This window comes from Phaethon lepturus, unplaced genomic scaffold (assembly GCF_000687285.1).
Source record: "Phaethon lepturus isolate BGI_N335 unplaced genomic scaffold, ASM68728v1 scaffold844, whole genome shotgun sequence".
Lineage (NCBI taxonomy): Eukaryota > Metazoa > Chordata > Aves > Phaethontiformes > Phaethontidae > Phaethon > Phaethon lepturus.
Genome location: NW_010532417.1, coordinates 17590 through 40280, shown reverse-complemented (window position 1 = coordinate 40280; position 22691 = coordinate 17590). Strand labels below are relative to the sequence as shown.

The window sequence follows — 22691 nt, the reverse complement described above, 5'->3', positions numbered from 1 at the left end:
TACCTTAATGATTTACCTGTGAGAAGGGATGTAAAATAAGAAAAAAATAGTCTTATGTATGATAACATGGAATAGATGGCAATGCTGCATCAGCTCAGGCATTGTGATGCAGTGGAAAACTAGATTTCCAGCTTGGTTTTTTTCTTGCTATGGGAATTGTTCAGTCCAGCACTGTTCACCAAGTTGGAATTATTCTTTGGGCTAAATTGATAAAGAGCAGAAATGAGCATTTTCTGTTACTACAAGTATAACAACGTATTATTGAACATGCAGCATCCATTGTAATCAGGAACACTTAATCACCAGTGCAGAATTTTAGGCCTTTCCTGGGTTTTCCTTTGGATGGAGCTGGGACAACTTCTGTGTTCTTACTCCTCCCAGATGTTAGTGCCATGTGATTCACTTCATGCAGGTTCATTCTGACTACCATTGTATTTTGCAGGTTTTTCTTCTGTGAAAAGTCTTGAGGGAAAGCATGTATTAACCACCAAAAAAGCTTAGTAACAAAATATGGCTGTGTGAAGTATGGACCCCTTTCAGAAATGTCTGTTTTTTCAAAAGCAGAACAAAAAATATAGTGCAGACCCATTAACCCCCAGGTGGAGATTCTGCTTTCACAGAATTCCCAATAGACTCCCTGGCTTTTGACTCTTCCCCCACTTGCTCTGCTGTGGGGACTGTTGGGGTATCCTACTGCGAAATTACACCCCCTCCATTTCTAGAATACGGGGGGGAGGAAGGAGGAGTGGGAGGTGTTAAAGTGCACTGATTTCCATCTTTCTGGTACGTCAGGAAGCGAGGTGGAAAAAATTTCATCCTGCCTTTATATTTTTCTCTGCATCTCCTATCTTTAAAAAAAAAGAACCATGGGAAAATATTAGTATAAGGAATGTCCTCCTGGGTCATGTTAATGGTGAGATTAGCTCAGGATTTTGTCTCCAGCAGTGGCAGTAAGAGAAGCTATTTAAGGAAAGCACATTAAGCCTGGCCACCATCCCTTCTTCATTCCCGTCATGCTCCCCAGCATGCACAGCAGTTGGATGTCAGAGGGGCCCTGCCTGTTCCCGTAATATCTCCTCTCCTTTTGCTGCTTGATTTTTGAAGCTACCTTCCTTTTCCTTAAACTGTCTTCTGCTTTCGTCACTTGCTGACAGCAGGAGACTGGAAGGAAAAGTGGAACTTCTGGGGTAACTTTTTTTACATATGTGTGTATTACCCATGCAGCTGAATGAAGGTGAATAAATAGTGATGTTTCACTCTTTGTACTGTGACATACTTACTTTTTTTTTCTTTTTAAAAAGTATTTATGTACAGAAGCAATGAATTTAGCAAAATGGGAATCTGAATCTAGTTTGTCAGACATAACTTCTACTAACATCTCACTGGCAAATATTTTTTCTTTGCAACAAAATTAATTTAAACAAAATTTGTCACAGTTAAAATACAGATTTTATTTGTTTGAATTGTAAGTATAGTATATAATGCTTTAAATGTTGAACTTTTCAAAATGGATTGACTTCTTTCTGCAGAGCTGTAGCTGGAGCATTTATTAAAGAGCATGTTCTCAACTTAAACTAGAACACACAAGGAACTTCACTGAGTTTAATAAAAATGAGTTTGGGGCTTCCTGTATTCTTTGAGTAGGTATCGGTGGACCTCTTAAACTTACTTTAACTGAAATTCTGTTTGAATGTGTTGGAACAGATTCTGCCCCCAAGTCCAGCCCGTGCATGCTACAAAGATCGTAAAGGAGAGCAAAGCAGAAATTGTTTGGCTTAGGAGCAGTGTTGAGTCAGTATAAACAGTGCTGAGCTGCTTCCTTCTCATAGACTTCAGTAGGCTCCAGCTCAGGTATCGTGGAAGGAGTGTGCGCTCATGTGTTCAGGATTTCAAGGCTGTATTGCAGCCTACGAATGGCTATGGTAAGTAAGCTTGTGTGCTTCTCTAGAGTCATGGCACAAATGGTTTTGGTCTCAGTCAAACCGGACTTGGAAAAATTGGGATGAAACATTTTTGTGACCATATATCCTCTTTCACCTTTCTGTCCCAGATTGGTCTTTCTGCTTTGACATCTTTCAGGAGACACAGTGTATGTACACACATATAATACCTGTGTGTGTATTAATGTATGTAGGCTGTATTTATAGTTTGTTTAGTATACATACATGTATCTGATTGTATGTATTAGCATTGTATATCTGCTGTATATGCACATACATGCTATTCTACATGCCTACACAGTATAGAAATAATTAATACAAAGATGTATATCCTTAAAAATCCAAATTTATATAAAATTTCACAGTTATAAGGTACAGTAATGTGATGAGCAAGCTATGGAAGTTTAAGAAAAATAATCTTCATCTGGGTAAAAATTTAACATCCAAATTTTTCTAAAGTTTGGCTTGAAATAACTATAAAAACGGCCACATCTATATATTGTATCTTAATATTTCTCAACAGTGGTCCTGTAATGCAGAATATCACTGCTTTTCAGGGAGCACCTCCTCTTCACTTCTCCCTGTGAGACAAAATGCTGTCGCTCCTTTGGGAGTCAGTGACTTCTGAAATTATTTTCATTTTGTTTTAAGCCACCTTTACTGAGTTCTTTCCCCTTTTTGTTTTACCATATTTCATGGGCCTTAATGTTTTAATCCTTTCTTACTGCAGGAATGGAGGAAGGAAGACAATTCAGCTTCAAGAAGGACTGTGATTCTAGTGAAATGGCAGTGACTGACTGCGTATGCCATGGCACACAGCCTGGGGTGCACCGCCGGGCCCTGCTCCCCCAGCCCTATCACTGGATTCCAGGATAGACGTCCTGGCTGCTTGTGCTAGCTTAGATAAAACATACTGAAGCCTTGCCACGGGTGGTTTAAGTGCTTCTTTTCTTTACAAGGCAAAGTTAAGGTTTGCAGTATGACACACGTTGATGTGTTTGCCTTGTTCAATCACTTGGCTGGCTTATAAGGACTTGCACCAGTTGTCTTACTCTTGGGCAGCGGTGTCTCCAGCGCTGTGATATTCCTAGGGAGCATGCTGGCTGTCCTGATTTGCATCTTACGTTACTTAAACACAGTAATTCTCAAAGGCAACGCCAGAGATGCCATGCAAGATGGAGTCTTGTTTTGAAGCTTTGTGCTTTCCTCCTAGTCTTGGTGTACAGCATGCGCAGGTTTGAGCCTCACATGCTGTTGGACTGCCGGTGGCCTTGATAAAGGAATGTTTGCCCTGAATTTGGCCTCTCCATGTTCGTATCACAAATAGTGATCTTACAGAAGAACAGCTCTAATATCCACTGTGTGGAATCCGATTTCCCGGTTCCTTTGCTGGTATGCGTTCAGGGTTTGGGTGAGGGATTAATGCAAGCTGGTCATATCCAGGAAAGAATAAAAAGGGAAGAGGGCAGATTTTTTGTTGAATTGGTGAGATTAAGGCAGCCTGACGGAATTTGTGAAACACTCCTTCTGTAAAGAATAACTTGGTGACAGTCTCATAGCTGCTGCGTGTTAAGCTCAGCAAAAGGAAGGTATCTCTGAGTAGGAGCGTTGGTGGCCGTGCTCTGTGTCGCTGTGGGGTAGGGAGTTGTTTCAATGGGAGAGCTGAGCCATTTCACCCCTTTGCTCAGTGAGAAAGGTGAACGTCATCTAATCCTAAGCAAACTTTCTGTTGCACAAACCAAAGGAGGAGAAGAGGTGTGATGCCCTAATATGAGCAAGGATTAAATGTTTTTGCTCAGAAATGTTTTAGTCTTTTGTAGTATATATGCTCTAGTGGGATCGTCTCGCCTGCTGGCCAGTGCTGCTGCTGCTGGAGCTCTGCTGTCAGCTGAGGCCTGTCCATCTCCTGCTCTTTATTGGAGGTAGCTGAATGAGAAATTCCTTACAGCGACTGCACTTTCACACTGTCGGCACTCGTATCTGTGTGAAAGCTAAGTAGGTTATTAAAATGACATGATGTGATATGGCTTCAAAAATATTGTTATATTACAAGAGGATTTTGGGTGTCCAGGTCCTAAAAAAAAAACCCAACCAATAATAATTGAATGTCATTGTAGACATAAAGGAGACTCCACAGGTGAGTTCTGGATATGGTTTTAGGTGATGGTGTTGCTATAAATGCTTCAATCTCCAGCATTTTATACCAGCCCTCCAACATGATCTTATTTGTGCTGATAAAACTGTTGGTAGGACTGACTTAAATGAAAGATTAGCCTCACCAGTGGTTACTTTAAACCTGGATCAGTTTTTGGATCTGTTTTCCCTGTAGTCCCATGAGGATATACATACCAGCACTGCAGAAGGGACAGTTAAAGGGTGGGATCAAACAGCTGAGCATGGGCCTGCTTAAAGGGGCACTGCCATCAAAAGATGCACTCAGACATGCTTTGAGTGCTTGGTGTCAGCTGGGTGGCTTGACGAAACCGGAGGAACTATTCAGGGAAACCAGATAGACTAGAAGGTGAACTACATGGATGTGCAGGACTGTTAGAGTTGCTTCTTGGTCAAAATTGCAGGTACAATCATCAGCCTACATTCCTGGCAAAAGAAAAAAAAAAAAAAGTGGGCTAGAAAAAATCCAACCCAAAATATTAAAGGAAAATAAGGTGAGGGAGGACTGGTTAGCAACAAAAGATACACGTAAAAGATCAGGAAGTGAAGGAGTTGTTCATGATGCTGTGAGGTGGGAAAGAGAGAGACTTCATTTTCAGCTAAAGTAAGAATGTGGTATATTTGGCAGAAGAAGGATCGGTGATAAGAGTAAGCGTACCTACAAGGAAATGACTGTTCTAGTTGATGCAAAGCAGAAGAGACTAATACGTTCTTAAGTGTAAGTGCATCATTAGCACTGGAGTTCTGGTAGTAAATGTATTAACTTGTCAGGCCTAGTAGTATCTTATGAGTGGAAGATGGCAAGTAACAGGCAAATGTGTATAGGGGAATGTGGTGTGGGCAGGTGCAACCCCATTAATCTGATCTCTGTACTACGCGATGCATTTCAGTAGACAGGACACTTATCCCTGCAAAGTGCTAAGCCTAGGAAGTGAAGGCTGCCGCAGCTTCTCCCAAAGGGCTGTGCACTGAGGAGGCTTGATCCCACCAAGGCATAACCTAAAAAATTATGTAGTATCTCCTATTTACCTAGACTTTTGTAAAGCATTTGAAATGGTATTGCATAACACTAAGTAAACTCAGGTAATTATAAATACAGGAAATATAATGTAGGAGTGTCTTTAAAGACAGACAGCAGCGGGGAAAGTTAAGCAGGAGGTTTTCAGCTGGGGGGACACTATGAATTTCTCAGCTTTTTGGGATGCATTTTCAGCATTTATTTATGTTGAAGTACTACTTAATGAGCTATGAAATCGTCAGCTGGAAATTGCTGAGATGCTGTAGCTCTTCCCTAACTTCCTCCTCCTTAACCCTTCTCCCAGTTTTTCATGAGTATGAGAAGAGGTTTTGGAGAGGTATGAGAAGTATAAATGATCTTGCACATAGCATGGGTCTGGCATGATGAACAGGAGCGTACAGACATGCACGTTCAGGAACCAGGTGTGCGGAACTACAACCAGTGATGACATGGTTGTGGAACACTTCTGTGAAGAGGAAACTTTGGGTATAAATTATTCCGGGACCTGTAGGAGCAGGAAGGTTCACGTGATGAGTCATGGGCTTCATGGCATCTTGTGACACAGGACTGAAGCTCTTGAGAAGATGATAAACATGAGGGGGTTGGTCCATTTGCGCCTGCTACATCTGCCATTGGTCTGTATTCTTTGGCTAGGAGATGCATGAGGTTGGGAATGAGGAAATAATTTCTAGGACAATCTACTGTCTACCTTGGCACACGTTCTTTTATGAAAATGTAGTGGAAGGCTGTTAATGAGAACTTGGAAATCTTGATCCATCTGGTTGTTCAGGGGTTTGTCTCATGGGTGGCATGGAAGCGGGGAGGCTCAGAACGGCCAGTTAGTGATTTCTCTCTTCCAAACAGGCTGCAGTGAGCGCTTGCAGAGAAGCTTTTTGGATGTGCATGACAGTGCCGTTGCACTCTTCTTGCTTATGACGGAATAGACAAAAAGGCCCAAGTCTTTTGACATGCTCTTAGTTTTGAACTGAACCATCCTTCTTTTCTTATTCCGACAATGAACCAGTTGCGCAGTTTGGTGGTTTCCTAGCTGGGCATGGGACATGAGTGGAAGTGAGGGTGCCGTGTAGGTTGAGGGTGCAGTGAAATGAATGAATCGTGGACAATGCAGAAACCTTCTGTTGAACTGCCAAAATTTTTGACTTCAGGCAGCTTAACACTTCTCTCCAAGTAACATTAGTGATGGCATTGCAGTGATAAGGGACACAGTTGTTTGCTGTCCAGAGCCAGTCAAGGAGTTGTGGTGGTCATCATTGAATTAGTATCCTTCTCAGAATTATCTTTGTAATACTGGGCTCAAACAGTGTGTTTCTAATTGAGTTGCAGACTAAAACCATCTGGAGGCTGTATTTGGTGAGGAATGCAGGGGCTTGCTTAGCTAAACGGGCATCTTCCCATGTGCAGCTGCCAGGGAGCATCAGGCGTTCACTCATACAGCCCCATATGGCCCAAGACCTGCTTACCCGAGATGGTTTTTTTGTCTGCCCATGACTCATTGCCATAGCTTTGTCAGTAAGGGCACCTAAGCCTGGATTCTTCATTACAAACCAGTGTGTTGTTACTAGACCATTTTCTTTGTTTGGGCACCAGGATGCTGCTGTTCTCCCTGGCCCCAGCCTGGTTCAGAGGAGCTGGAATTGTGTGGCCGTTCGCACAGGCAGCAGTGTACATTCTTGGTGGGTTTGAAGGCGGCTGCAGTGCTTTTAAGACTTCCCAGTTTGTTGCTGGTGGTGTTTTTCCCCCTCCTCTTACCGTGATCCTGGCTAAAGCACATTATTGCTATTTGATTATTTTAAGTCCAGTGGCTATCACAGTTAATCTCTTTGTGTAATGACGGTGAGTGGTAGCTGTAAATCCAGCTGTTGGGGCATTCCAGAAGGCTTTGTATCTGTGCTTTTTTTTTTTAAATAAAAATGTTTTCTGCAGAAGTGTAAATTCTGTGCCATTCAGATTCCTCATTGAGCTGCACCTCGTTACACTAGCAAGAGTGTGTAGAGACTCTTACAAAATTCAGAACTTCAAACAGAGCCAAGGTTTGTTCTTTGGATTGCACTATTTCTTAAAGAGATATTCATACTTTTACATGTTTTTGTAAAATAAGGCTGTCTCTATGTACTTTGCTTCCATTTTCATTAGGCCCCTTGCCTAATGAACTTCCAGAAGTTGATGCTGTAGTTTTGAAAGCCAGAACTGTAAAGCATAAGATTTATGGGGTGGGTGTTTAACATTTTTATTAACACAAGAACCCATACAAATGAAGAAATAACCTAAATTAAGAAGATAGCACTTGTAAATTAAGAAATGGTAGAACTTACCAGCTTGCATAACTGAAATGCTGAGCACTTGCGTTGTGCATTTTGAGTAATTCTGCATGTTCATAGACTAGTTTTTTGGTTTTTTTTTTTACTTTGCATCACTTTAATTCCATTCTCAATAACTTACATTCAATAAGGAGGTCATATGCTTAAGTTAGTGACTTCTAAGAGCTGTAAGCAATGGGTTAACCAAAGCATATGCATTGTTCTTGATTCTAGACTTTAGAGTACAAGAGAGTAGTGTTCTTCTTATACCAGTGAGTTTGAACAGTAAAATAACGATACTCGGCTCTTGCCATCTCAATTTTACTTTTTCCACTAGGATGTCCTCATGTAGTATGGGACAAGCTACTTGAGTCTTCTGATTTTTCTCCTCTTCTGACCCAATAGATATTATAATCTGATTTCTTTTCCTGTCTTCCAGAGTTGATGTGTGGGTTAATTAGTCTCTTCAGTGCTTTGAACTTAGTATTTTAGTTTGCATAATGGTTGATAGTTAGAATAACAAACAGTTGAAGAGGGGAAGCTTGTTCCAGATGATCCCCAGACTGCTAAGCCGGTGTATACAATGCTATGTACCTAACCTGTGTGTGTGTCCTGTTCTGAGCCTAGGTTTTCTGTAGACAGGAGGAGCAAATGCATCTTTGGTTTCTCCAATAACATTTTTACTAGCATTTTACTAATTAATTTTACTAATTAATTACATAATTAAATAATGTTTTATTTCCTGAAACGGAGAGCAGTGCACTGCAGCTTAGTCGTGCTGATCTCACCAGGGCACTTGATATTCCGTGTGGGGATGTGCTAAAGAGAAATAGTCCCAGAGCTCCTCCTTATGTATTAGGAGGTGAAAAAAGAGACGATCTTGGGAGAGCATCTCTTCTGTTGGGACATGAAGAACTGTGTGTTTAGATGCTTTGAGGAAGGGATGGGGAAAAGAGGAGGGGATTGGATTGTTTTGTATTTGCCCATTTACAGGGTTCTTGCATCTTTCTCTGGTGGTTTTGTATCAGCCTGTTTATGGGGTTTTTACACCTTTCTCTGTACATCTGGTCTGGCACTGTTGAGGTGGGAACTGGCAGCCTGAAAATGCCCCAGTACAGCTGCTTGAGGAGGTCATGGTGGTCAACCCTGAACAGTGTGGCTCAGCAGGTTATTTTTGTTGTCTGATGTCCAGCCGTGTCACAACTATGAGACTTAACTTGGCTCCTGCTCACTGAGCTGCTGCTTTTGCTAGACCGTGAGGTGAAAGGGGAAAGGGAAGCTTTATGATTGCAGATTCAGAAGGTGAAATTATTCAGGTCTATAGGTGGAAAAACATTCTTACCAGTTCCTTGTATATATTTTTTGTACCTGGTTGGAAAAGCGAGGGTGTGAATGAGTACAAAGACAGATTTCTGCTTTTGTAACTCTAGTTATGAGCAAGCGAGTAATTGTGACTTGCAAAGGATATGTGTGAATGTTTTCTTTCTTACTTAAGACTTCGTGTATAGGAAATGCAAATTGGTACTCAACGTTGGAAGTAAGCATGATCTTGAAGAGCATCTAGTAACTCTGAATAATAGATGACTGGATGCAGGTATCCTCTCAGGAAGAATCACCAATATATGAGCAGTAGAAACGAACAATTAATGGTCAGAATTGGCGTTTTGTGGCGATCTGGCATTAAGAGGAGAACCATGAGGAATTTAGCCTGGCTAGAGCTGTGAAGTGGGCAGCGGATGTCTGCCAGGCTGTAAGTGCAAAGAGCGTTTGTTCTGTCTGTCTTCAACAATTGCAGCCCGTCAAAGCAGGTAAGTGTTTGGGATTTGGCATTCAGAGGGCAGACAAAAAGACAGCAAAATGGAGCTAAGACGTCCAAAGACAAGACAGTATTCTGAAGGTGGGGGTCATGATGCTGCTGTTATTAAATACTTTAGCACCAGAATGTGGTTTAGGGTAATGCTTGCAGGTGATTGAAGACTTCAGAAATGTTGGAAGGGAAAGAAGGAGGAGAATGACACTGTTCATGGGGGGGGGGGGGGGGGGGGAAACAAAAATGAATAGCACAAATGACTAGGTGACCATAAAAGGTCCCTTCCAACCCAAAGATTCTATGATTCTATGAATGGACAAATACGCATTTTCGTTGTGGTTCTGCTCAAAGAAGGACAGTGAGCAGAAGATCTCTGAAGTGAGATGGCCAGGTAAGTGAAGCTGCAAGTTTTGTGTTGGATGTAATGTTTCATCCCTATGGTTCTTTCCTGTCTGTGTCAAGCTGTGGTTTGGTAAATCAAAGCCAAAATCTGGTGTTACAGAGTTTGAAGGCTCAGCATTTTGAAAATAAATGTATCTGCTCAGACATGTAATTTTTTAGAATGGGATTCGTGCTACTGACTCAAGCAATTCAAAATCTTAGCACCCAGTCCAAGCCCATCAGTAAGAGACTTAAGAAGACTATTCATCTGCTCCTAAAATATGAGATCTACTGCTCATAAAGGTGCCTGTCTCTCACTGTTGAGTACAGGGGACTTCATTTGTGTAGTTTAAATGAGGTGTGTAACTTCTAGAAAACAAAGGTAAGTCTACATTGCGCACCTAGGCACCAGGACATCTGCACTTGCACAAGACTGGCTGACTCCTGACGTGGATTTTGGAGCATCTTACCCAGGGATGTTTCGCCTTCCTCCCCACGCTGAAAACTTGGGAATTTTGCAGATGGAGGATGTCAAACACAGAAGCAACGTGGTGCAGAATTGCCCAGGCTTGTCGAGGTCGAAGCTAAGGGGTCCATAAAGCTTGTGTGCTCTGTGCTTAGCTCAGCACTAACGCGCTCTGCTGGGTGGCTGCTTTGTTCTGCATGGTGGTGGGGTATCTGAGCACAAATCCTGGGTGCCCAGCAGAGTTGCAGGTGCATTTGAACACTACATAAAGAATTTATAAAGTAGGTGTGAACTTCTGTTGTGAAGCGGGATACAAATGATACTATGAACAGAGGTGTTGCTGTGCTGTGTCTTCCTTTGCTCTTCTGCCACTACACCTTCAGTAGGATCTACGGAATTGTATGGGCAGGGGTTGCTAATGTGTCGTGTCAGCAAGGATTGAAATGATTTATTTGGATTTTCTAGAAAGTTCTATTATCACATCAGGCAAAATGAGAAATTCTTTAAGGAAATGAATATGTACAGTGAATCAGAAGGGAAGAGGCAAAGACGGACAACTCACAGCGCACATTCGCTAGGGAGGCATTTACTCAAAGTAGCATTTAGTGTAGGTTATGTGCTGCTAATTAAAAAAAAAAGGTAGTTGAGCAATGTGTGTTGCTTAGAGCTGCTTTGAAAATCTCATTTTACAGAGAAACCTGGTGTTTTAATAGATTTAAATAAAGACTTTCAAAACTTATGTAATGGAATTTTTAAGTTGTTGTAGAAAACTTGCATGGAGTAATTTTGAAACATAGTATTTTAAATTTAAAAATGGAAGGTTTTGGCTGTTTTTCACATCTGTTTTGATTTTATTTTGTCACATGGTACAACATTGAGTTATTTTGTTGGTTTTTTTTTTCTCCTTTTCAGTAAAACACAAACCAAGGTACATTTTGATCTAAAAGACAGAAAGGCAGCAGCGCTCTCTACTGACTATATATATATATATATCATTTCAAATATTGCCATGCTACACTGCTGCTGTGGTCACGCTATATATAATTCCTAAGAAAGAGTGAGAGGTCCTGATCAAAACTTGTCACTTTTCAGATATGTAAAAATAATTCATGCTCTGGAAGACATCTAACAGCACAGAAAGAAACCCATATGTAAGATTGAGGCAACTTAATCATAGGCTGTAGAAACAAGCTGGTATCTCTTGTGTAAAGCTTACAATCGAGCTGAAGGATCAGTTTCATGCAAATTCATTTAAGCTTAGTGTTTATGGTGAAACATCCGCAAAATCATTGGTGAAATGTAATTCTCTAATGAAAGCTCGTATTGCCAAACAGGTGGATTTTGTGCCAGTGTTTGGGAGGTGCCATAAAGCCCAGGGCTGCTTCTGCTTTTCCTTTTGTTTAATAATCACAAAACCCATAAATACGTTTCACAGGATTTTAGTTTATGGTTATGATTATTATGATTATACAGTTATGAATTGTGATACCATACACACAAGCCATAATCTGGGCAACGTCACAATGGCAGCTGAGATTTGTGCATCTGCAAGGAAAACAAGGGTTTCCAAGGAAGAAACTTGGGTTTGGAGCTTGTGTCCTTTCCGTACAGCAGATTTCAGTGTCTGTTTAGTGTGCGCACCTCGCATTGCCTGCACGGTCTCCAGTCGCGCGGCAATGCAGCAGAAGCAGATTGACGTTTCCATTTCTAGAGTGGAGAGAGGCACCTTTTTTTCTTACGGGTATCTCGGAAGGTAGGCTGAAGGACTGCGAAGGTGCAGCATATCATTCAGTAGGTTTTAATCCTATTTGACCTTTTTTGCGGCTGAATAGGTACTTTTCAGTTTGCTAAGCAAGATACCTTGAGTTGCCTGGTGTGCAGCACACGTTACTTTGCCTCCCTCCACTGCTGGTGTTCCTGAGCACAGTCGGGACAGAATAAAACTCCTCCAGATGGTGCCCGGTGGCTTTGCCAGTCTCTGCACTACTTGTCTTCTAGAAATCTCTTCTGGAAATCTCCTGTCCCTCAACCACTGATAAGTTTGCATTACTCTGTGTACATAGCCGTGCTGACATTTTGGGGTTAGATGGGTGCCTGCCTGCTTTCAGTTTTGGCAAGTCGGGGCTGCTGTTCCCTGCTTGAGCAGCAGATGCAAACTGGTGTAAATGTTCCCCCGGCAGCAGATCACTGGAAATGAAGTGGGGTTGGGCCAGTACCGTCCCAAGGACATCGGCTGAGACAGCTTGACTTGGGCATTCAGTAAATCTGCTGCTTTAACTTTTTCACAATTTCTTTTTCCTGTTAAAGGTATTAGGCAGCCTCATCTGTGCCTGTTTGCAGCGCTGAAGAAGATGGATTTTCCTTGCTGCCTTTGGCATTTTCACATCAATAATGGTGGCTTCACTTTTTACCAGACCACAGACAGATTTTAAGAAGCATTTGAATTATTTTATTTTCCTTGCTTTATCCTGTTAGAAGGGCAAAGTGATTACAGCCCCGTTTTGAGACTGCTGAGTGGTTAAAGCTCTTTCTTACTGTGTTTGTCGTAAGGTACAAGACTGTATCGCCTCTGACATAACAGACTTTTATTTGTTAACCTTAATAGAACCAACGTCCCTGCTGCTGAATTCAAAAATCAAAGCTTCTCTGCTAAAATGGATCTCGCCAGCTACTAGGAGATGTTGCCAACACTTGATAAACCACAGTACTTGCACCTCCTGAGGCAAGCTGCACGGAGCTGTGCTTGCTTCACCAGCTCTAGATTATTCCTGAGATATAATACTCAATTTTGTCAGTAATAATTTGTTCTTCCCGTTGCAGTAAGCTTGAGGATGCGCTGTTTTGAGTCGTTACTAGGAGGACTGCAGCCTCTGGAGGCAGGGGAGGAAATCCGGCTGCTCTGCAGAAGGCAGAGCCTGTGACGTGAGTGAGTGCCCGGAGACGCAGCCCGCGTCCCCACCGCTGACCTACGAAACCTCTGTCGTGGACATTCGGTCCCGTCTTCTATGGCAGGATTAAGATTCTGAGTTGTAATGTCCAGAGCTCGTTAACGAGAGGGGAATGTGTATGAAAAGCAGGATTCATCTCGGCTGCCTTTTGGTGCTGGTGGGCTGGACGCCCCTTGGGGGGGGCGTCCATTACCTCAAGCTAACCTTGACTGTGATTCTGGTGCTTTGAAGGCTTTTTGAAGTTAATAGGGAGAAGACGACTAGGTTTTGTGCAAATGCTGGTTTACAATATTTAATAACTTCTGCTTTTCATTTGGCAAAAGTGGAATTAATGTTTCCTCTAAATTAGAAAATATTTTAAAACCCCTGACTCCAGCATGAAGGATTATTCACAGGAAATTTTTTCTTAATGTGCAGTTGGAGAAGAGTTAAGTGATGTTAGTGGGAATTTAAGCTGCTTCCACAAGTCTTAACACTGTGGCAGTGAAGACAAAGCAAGAGGGAGAAAGGGGATGAGATGGCATTTTGAGAGAGAAATGAATTCAGCGACCTGAATCGTTGGTATAAAAGGCTTTTGTGGAGAAGGCTGCCCTGGGAAGCCTGGATTTTAAGGCTGTAATTGGAATTTGAACTTGGGGACAGATTCTTAGCTGGGAAAATCAATGTGTTTGCAATTGGGCCTGGTCAATTATTTTCACTGTAATAAAACAGCCAGTAAAAACACGGATACAGCTGGTCCTTCCATCCCTGCAGTTAAAATGAATCTCGCTGTCCATGCCAAGAGCGGAACACTTCAACAAGCTGTCTTTGTGTAACGGCTGGAAAATCCAGTTACGTCCAACATGGATTTTGAGCTCTAGACAAAAATTCACTTAATCTTAGTTTTTAGATGAGACCCTAGTAAAAAAAAAAAAAAAGTAATGATTAAAAAAAGTAATCTCTATAATAAAGAAAATAAAACCTTACAGAGTGCAGCCTGGCCAGCAGATACGGGCTGCTGCCATAAGGTGTCAGATCATTGTCCCATCTTTACTCTTTCTCAGCTAGTCTGGTCCCAGTTTTCTAATGCCTGCTTGCCTCCCTAACCTTCAAAAAGACCAGGGCTTGCAAAAATGTCAGGCATAAAACCTTCATCTCCCAGCTGCTTGGGACAGTCAGGGCAGCAAGCTCACAGCCGTGTCCTCGGGTGGAAGGAGTCGTTGGCTCCCCCCCGCATGGCAGAGCCGTGCTCTTTGGGTGCTCGCTGGGCACTCCCACAGTCTTCAAAGCATAGCGAGGACTTCTCCACTTTCTGTGCCAAGTAAGGCCTTCGTCTTGCAGAGCATCCATGTATGACATTCACGGTGTCAGTGTTTAGCACCAAGGTCCCATTCCCAGGAGTAGGGATGCTGTCATCTACACCTGACAGATGTTGTAATGAACTCCTGTCTGATCGAACAAAGTTTCTTCAATCATTTCAATGACGTTATCTTTGGGATGCAGATGTGAGGTCTCCGCAGAAGGACATTTGCCTGTGTTGCTTACTGGATCTTGCTGCAAAAAGAAAAAGTACAATTTTAATTCTTAAGCGAGCGCACGCGTTGTGTCAGTGCTGTCATTACGCCTCCCGCGTTCCCCTGCTCTCCCAGACAAGCTGTACGTACCGTTGCGGGCTTTGGGGCAAAGTCTTTCTCGCAGACGTGCGCTATGATGCCAGCAGCCAGAGCATCACCAAGGACGTTGGTCATAGTTCGCAATCGATCCCTAGATGAGAGAGAGCCGTGAGGATGCAGCTGGTGGCCCGAGCCAACGTGCCTGGGGTCTTCTGTGGCTTTGAAACATGTCAGCCTCCATCCCTAATGTCTCTACCACTGTGTTTGCTAATGGTAGGTTGAGACAAGCGTGGTGGTGGTCTCACAAATACAGAGAGGAAATGGTACACGCGCTGTCTGTGTGAGCCCAGTACCATGAAGGTGATGGGGCTGCTTTTGTCTCGTCGTGCTTGTCTCTTTAGTCATACACCCACCTGTGCTGCTTCCCAAACTGATGCATCGTCATCATTTTTGCACAATATGGGGGTGAGCTGCTTCAGTGGGTCATAAAACACCCTGAGATGCCTCTCAGGAAGGAGATTTTGTTTATCCAGCCCCAGCACCTCTCCTGTCTATCCAAGCACGTCTCGCATCAGTAGAAAGCGCCAGCGCTTTGCAGCAGGTAATGGCTTAAAGATTGAACTCGCATTGTGTTCCAATTTTAAAAGTTTCACCTGAAAAGTTAAACCTCCTTTTATGCAAAAGGAAGAGGAAAGCAGCCAGGATACTCAATGCTGTTTCCTCTCTGTCCGGGATGGCCATGACGTACAAATCAGCAACCCACGTGTCAATTATGTAGAAGTCAGTGTCTACTCTCTCTGTTTTTTCACCAAGCTAATTTGCTTCATATTTATCTTGGTGCTTTAAAATGGCACATTTGTCAAACTGCCTATGTTTGACTTCTGTTTGTCTGTGACAAATGTAATCAAGCATCAGTTTTTGTCTCAAGATTAATCTGGTCTTCATCCATCAAGATAAAGAGGGTCTCGCTGGAAGATAGACTTCCTCAGTGTTGGATGCAGTCCTTTGAAAATGTCGTCCGTCCTTTTAGAAACTCCAGTGATATTTTAGTTCTGGTGATATATGGGTTTGAGGGAGAAGTTGCTTATTAAATGCAAGAGAGGGTTTTGCAACATCTGTTTGAGAACTGCCTACCTTACTGCTATGATTTGGTGTGCAACCAACTCATACTTCACCTTGTTACTGTTTCGATGTGACATCTATTTCTCCGTTCTACTTTTTAATTGTGAAAATGCCCATGTTTCAGAAATATTAACAGCAAACTGGATGAGCACATATTTTAAATAATTGCCAGTGGTTTATAGTTATTATCCATTTCTCTGACTGTTTTGTTGGTGTTTTTTTTTCCTGGAGATCATGCCATTTTCTTAAACAATTGCATGTTCCCACCCATTTTTTCACTCTCTTCTTGTTAGCATCTTTTTGGCTAACTTTAATTCCTCATTCTGTGAAGCCAGATATCTTTCACCCTGCCTTACCAACCTTGTTCCTCTTCCAGGGATAATGCACCAAAACAAATACTGTACCATCCACCACTTCATGTTGACTCTTGTCATCGTGTTCATCCTCCTTTGTTCACAGAGTAGACGCTTTGGAGAAGACTAGGACTTGAGGTATTTCTAGGGAATACGTTAACTAGCAGCCTTACGCAGTAATGCTTCATGAAGATAAGACTATGCACCTGCTTTGCTCATTTTCTACCTCATGCTACAGAGGAAAGTAGCATCCTTTTGATCTCTTAAAAGCATAAATGTATACATATTTGAGAAAGATAGATTTTGTTACTTATTTGAGACCTCCAACAAAGATGTGTTGTAGAATCAAATAGGAATTTTGATAACAGATCAGGACAAGCTGGTATTTCAAACTGGGGACCTTACTTGAGAGAGTAGCTGATCCCATTCCCAGGAGTAGGGATGCTGTCATCTACACCTGACAGATACTGTTATGAACCCCTCTCTGATCAAACAAATTTTCTTCAATCATTTCAATCACGTTATCTTGGGGATGCAGATGTGAGGTCTCCACAGAAGGGAATTTGCAATTTTTGTGCAATACGTGCTCATCCAGTTTGAAATTTGCATCACCACTTCTTCCATGTAGAGCCCTTAATGATGCACTAGACAGCGATGGGCACCTCGGAACAGAAATGCTTCAAGTCAAGCACTCCTTTGGGAGACTGTTTGCCTATAGTTAACACGGGCTATTTCAAGCAAATGATCGGAAAATGAAGAATCTCACACTTGGCTCCTGGCCTTGTGATCTGAGATTAAGGATCTCCTTTTGCCTCCCTGAGAGCGGCTTCAAATACATCACCATGAATTGGTGCTTAGCACCCGCCCATAACATTGCGTTTGGAAAATGCTTACAGAGCCCAGTCGACTGCGATGATGAGTGTGATATCGTCGGTCGGCAGCCCCACAGAAGTTAGCACGATGACCATCGTAACGAGCCCGGACTGGGGGATCCCGGCTGCCCCTATGCTTGCTGCTGTTGCTGTTATGCTGCAAAGAGAAGGAGGCGGCACAATTACTGTGTTTTGCTTGTTTTTAAAAAAACAAAACCCAAGTATGTTTGCATGGCAAAGTAAAACTATTCCTGTATGAAAGGATTGGATCAAACCTGGCTTCCTCCACCTTCCTGCTCCCTGATGCTGTCCCGACCCCCTGCCCGTGCACATCGTGGCTGAGGGCTTGCAGCAGGTACTCTTGGCTTTGTGCTTGCACAGCACCCCTCCGCCTTCCAGTGTGGGTAACCCCTGCCTCCAATTGCTAAACATTTGCAACTGTACTTACTTATTTTTATCTAGGTAAGTAAGTGCTTTGTTTCCCTGTTTATAAAATTAGGATATCCAGTTCCTGAAGGGGAGTAAATTACACCTGCAGAAACGCTGCTGTGCTATTCACCTGCACTGCAGGTGTTGAGCTGCTCTAGCCATGCCCTGAGTTCGCAGTCTGGCTTTTACCTACAGGCAAAGTCTTTGATTCTGCAGCAAATTCTGTGGGTGCAGAGCCCGAGCTTTCCCTGGCCCACGGCGCAGGGGGCTGGTACGTGCCGCACCTTTCCCTGCTCTCGGCTTTCCAGCAAAGTTCAGCTCCGCAGTAGCAAGGTCTCTGCCAAATGGGAGAACTGAGAGAGTTTGTTATAACGTCTATAAATATGAAGAGGAAATAATTGGGCTGCTGCAAAGAAACATTTACCTTATTGTTATAATTTGTCCCAAATCCAAGTCATATTCGTTGACCTGGGCAATAAAGATAGCGGCGACCGCCTCGTACAGCGCGGTGCCGTCCATGTTGATGGTGGCACCGACGGGGAGGACAAATCGTGCCACGCGTCTGTCTATTCCGTTGTTCTCCAGGAGACACTTCAGGGTGATGGGCAAGGTTGCTGAGCTGCAGAACAAGAAAGGATCAGTAATTCTTTCTGTTGTTTGCAGTGAGCTTTATAAGTAGGAATCAGCGTAACAGTATAGAAATACAAGTCCTCCTGCGCATAAATACAGCAGCAGTGTTACACGAATTGCTAAAGCAGTGAAAGTTTCTTCAACTTGCACTACCTGGGGAAAACACAGTTAGCCAAGGAGTCAGTTAGCCGCTGGCTGCAAGATAAAATGTCAGAATGTCATTTCAGTGGCCGAAGGCACCGCTCTCTGTGAACAGCTCTGTGTGATGGTTCCAGCTTTTTCGTGCATCCCTGGTCCTCGCGCTAACCCTGCAGCACCTCGAACGTTGGTACATGGCAGCATCTGCCCGTCCTGGCCGTGCCGGGGTCCAGCCAGACCCCTCGTTCCTTGTTCGCCTCCTCCGAGCCGCAGCTGCCTCGCCTCTTGCACACCCCGGCCTTCCTCTCTCGTTTCTGTCTCGCACAGAGACGCGAGCTGTCACGCAGGAGTCGGGATAAGGATGTGGAGGAAGAAGCCGAAGTGGAAGAAAGGAAATGAGCACGGAAAAGTAGTCAGTGGGATTGCGATAGACCCTTGGAGGCAGGGACTGCTTTTCCGAAAGGAGTTGGCTGCAGCACGTAGCGCGGTGGCCCCCAGCCCCCGGGACGCGGAGCAGAGTGCTCCCACCCCCGCCCGCGTGACGGCTCTCCAGCTTGCTTAGCCGCAGAGCGGAGAGGAAGGACAACGCCGGGTGGAGACGGAGCTGGAGACCCAAGCGCGGGGTCCTCGGGTAGTTAACGGGAGCAGAGGAGACCTGCAGCGGTGGGCGCTGGTGGAGGAAGGCACAATCCTAGATGGTTTTATTGGGATTAGGTGAAGAATTTAACATTAGGGAGGCTGGAAAAACCCTTTGCCTAATGAAATGTTTTCTAAGAAAATGTTTTAACGGCGAGTCTTCCAGAAAGGACGGTAGTAATGTAAAGTTTCTTCATTGTTATAAAGAATGTTTTTCAATGAAAATAAAATAGATAAAAATAATCTAATATTCTAAAATCTTATCAAAAGTAGGCAACACTTTTCTTTGGAGCAGCTTGGGATACACAGGAGTTGATTTAAGCTTTTCAGTAAAGTTTTCAATTAAAACTGAGGATCATAACCCCACGTTGTTTTATAAAGCACCTGCAAGAGTCCTATTTTTAATTACTTGAAAGAAAACTGACTGCAGCAATTAAAAGAAGCACACACGTGCGCGAACATTGCTACTTTGCTCTGGGAAAACCCTGGGAGAGGGTGGGCAGAAGAGCAACGCGAGCTGGCTGGGTCTGAAGATGCGTTGAGGCTCTTCCCGCCGAGGACCAGGGCAGCGCGAAGCATCCCGCTGACTGCTCACACTGGAAGTGGTCTCATTTCAAAGAGTGCTGGAGCATCATTTTTCTTTGTCTGAATGATACCTGTTCTCCCACAGCTCCCACAACTAAACCAGATGCCTCTCGGCTGTGTCGGCATCCTGCAGCCACGTTTTCGTACCTGGAAGATGTAGCTAAGGCGATCAGCAAGGCTTGCAGCATCCCCTGAATGAAAGCAAAGGGGTTTTTCTTGGTGATGAGCACAAAAAGCAGCGGTAAGAGAATGAGTCCATGGACGGCTAGCCCTGACACTACTGTAATGGCGTATAGTCCCAGCTTCTGTCCTATAACCGATGGATCTTCCATCTCCAGGATCTTTCCAGCAATGAGAAATACAATGCCAAAGGGGAAGTACCTACAAAGATTAAGCATAAAAAAATATTTATGAGGATGCAGCAATCATTGAAGCACTACAAGACAGTCACTACAGTATTTGGCACTGTGTGGTACAGTCATACGAAAATAAATCCAGTGCTCACAGTAGATACTTGTAGACGTATGACTTGCATTACCATTAGATAGCAGGTAAGAAAATCAATCAAAAACAGATTTACCAAACTGCCATTGAGACAATTTTCATAACTGCTTCATTCAGACACTGGCACACGTTAACCAGCGGAGTTCCTCGCTCGCCCATTTTTCCCAGGAGAAGTCCTGCAACCAAGCACATTGGTTTATATTACTCAATAGAGCAGCGTGCGTCATGCTGAGTGTCTTGAGGCTCTGGTCGTCACAGAATGGGTTTCACTGGGCTAAGTCACAGCAGGTCAGACTTAATACAGACGTCTGCATGCTCTTACAGGTGACCGTAATTCTCAGCTCCAAGCAAATACAAGTATCTGGCCTTTTCTCAAAAAAACCCCACCAAACCCAAATCCAGGATTTGGACTATTCCTTGCGCAGATAACTGATAAACTCTTCACTGCCGCCCAATACTGGGAGAGTCACTTCTCGAGGTAGATGAGCTGTCTTTTTGCTATTTGGTAATACAAAAAATAATGTAGCTCTGGAAACAAAAATTGATTTTTTTTTAAAGGACAAAGATTGATGGGCTTAGGTATAGATGAGGATGTGATGATATGTTGCATCCCTCCCCTTGCTCTTGAGAGAAAAGAGCCGCACGCCACATCTGCCACTCGGATGAGCTTCTTCAGAAATGCTTGGATTTGCCTGATCCCCGTGGGTGGTGGCGGTTCTCAGTTCCCTCGTGGGATGGGCTGTGCTGGCTGCTGACCAGCGATTTCACACAGCCAGCCTTGTCGGTGCCTCAGAGACTGTACCGTGGTGGTCACAACATGTGTGGCTGTACAGTAACATCAGGAAGGATCCAACAGAGTTGCCTAGGTACAGACATTAAGCCTGTATTAATTCTGGTTTTTCTTTTGGTGGTGGTGTATTAACCTAATTCCAATCTACTTTTCTGTTGAAGGAAAACTAGAGCACAAATACATGAATGGTTAGAGGGGTTATGGTGCTTTCTGGTCTGCCAGCACAAAATTGGCCAGTGCTAAATCCCATTGCTTTCACTGGCGAGGAGGTTTCCCAGGTGCCTACTGAGCAAAAGAAAAATGAGTTTGAGTATTTGCCCATCTGGTTTCCAGCCCAGTGCATGTACTTTCTGTGTGGTCCCCTTAGCTAAAATTACTTCTGAAGCACTGTACAAGTGACTGCTTTAGCTTGGAAAAAAAGAATATAGTCAGGATCTTTTCTTGTCCCTCTCATCCCTCTTCAGTCTTCAGGGCTGAGGACTCCTCAGGACCCTTGGCGGGTAGTTGGATCTCTTGGCTTGCTCAGAAGAGAGATGAGATAGGGCCACCTGTGCCAGGACTTTCAGAAATGAGACAAGGCTTGGCATGTTTAAATCTTGGCTCTGTGGTTATTCATCCAGTATTTGGTGGCCATCACAGCTGGTTTGAAGTAAATCCATTTCTCTTCAGGTCCTACAGACAGCAGATTTGGAAAAGGTCACCCTAGTAAATGGACAGCTAACTTTGAGTACCTTTAGATCTCTGCCCTTTTCTGCAGAGTCAAAAAGCAACGGAGTCTGGAGATGCTCGGTGTCAGTGAAGAGATCGCTGGAGCCGTGGTAGCTGTGTGGGGTTACCATCCATAGCAAAGCCACACCAGGTAGCCAGCGGGTGCTGCATGGACACCTTGGTCTCAGTCCCACAAACTGTCTAATTTTGGTATTGGACAGAAATACCCTTTGCTGAGATCTCGACCAGCTTTCACCTGGCCTCCCCCACCTTGCTGCAAGGAGGAGCTGATCCCTGTTTCCCACAGCACAGGACTCTCTTCCTTGTCCTTCCCTGTCCCTCTCCCGTTTTCTGCTGGGCAAACCTCATTAATTCAACGTCTCCTCGCAGGTAAAGCTTCCTGCAGCTGTACAGATGCCCTTTTCCAAGCTGGCCGTCCCCGGTGCAGGTGATGCTCTGCCGGTCTGCCGCTTCCTGGAGCTCTAACCCATCCCGGGGCGTGCGGCTGGGGCTCACTCGGGTCACCTCCTGCTGCGTCCTAGCTCAGCGCTGATCCTCACTGCCGCGCTGGCAGGGTGGTGAGGTGCTGACCTCAGAAGAGAAAAGCGGCTTCTCCTCGCTTGTTTGGCTGGGCTGGAGGAGGGCACGTGTCCGCTGCGAGCAGGAGCTTGGAGCAGGAGTGGACGTGTTGCCTGAGCATCTCTGGTCTGCAGACGGTGTTGGTCGCCGGGACAGGAGTCTGCCGTAGACGCCTCTCTTGTCTGTAAGGGTTTTTCGTGGGTCTGTCTCTGCCTGGTCGTGCTGTGGCCTCTCCTCCAGGCACTCACTGTATCGTGGGCTTTAAAACCATCCGCTCTGCCCTGGCTCCGGCGGGGTCTGGTGTGCTCTAGTGCTGGCTGGCTGCGCTGCCCCCACCCCCCAGATCCTCTAATTGGCTTTTTGGTTCCTTACACACCAAGTTCAAGCTCCTTGCCCTCGCCTCTTACTCTAACACATAATCCTGCCTCCATCTTATCACCTACCCTTTTCCCTCCTTACTCCTCCCTTCCTCCCTCAGCCTTGTGCCCAGTGTCCTTCTGTCTTACGCTTTGAGTCAGCTCCAAGTTTCTCCTTCCCGTGACTTTCTCCCCTTTAAACCTTCTTCCTCCCTACCCCTTGCACATTCTCTCCAGCCAGTCCCTGGTCCCTTTTCCTTCCTGAAATTGCTGCCAGGCACCTTGTCCCCGCAGGATTGCAAGCTGTCCAACGGAGGAAGCTTTCTTACCTTCTGCAGAAAGCC

General features: G+C 44.2%; 1 protein-coding gene across 1 annotated transcript in view; it reads right to left on the bottom strand.

The window, feature by feature from the left end:
- Positions 1–14448: 14448 nt before the first annotated feature.
- Positions 14449–22691, bottom strand: part of LOC104619041 (excitatory amino acid transporter 5-like) — a 15379-nt gene continuing 7136 nt past the window's right edge. Inside the window, exons 6-11 of the mRNA XM_010284806.1 lie at positions 19991–20090; positions 19558–19791; positions 17846–18040; positions 17015–17149; positions 14697–14796; positions 14449–14586 (exon numbers count right to left, since the gene is read on the bottom strand). Of these exons, the coding sequence (XP_010283108.1) occupies positions 14449–14586; positions 14697–14796; positions 17015–17149; positions 17846–18040; positions 19558–19791; positions 19991–20090 (902 nt within the window). The remainder of the gene's footprint in view (positions 14587–14696; positions 14797–17014; positions 17150–17845; positions 18041–19557; positions 19792–19990; positions 20091–22691) is intronic.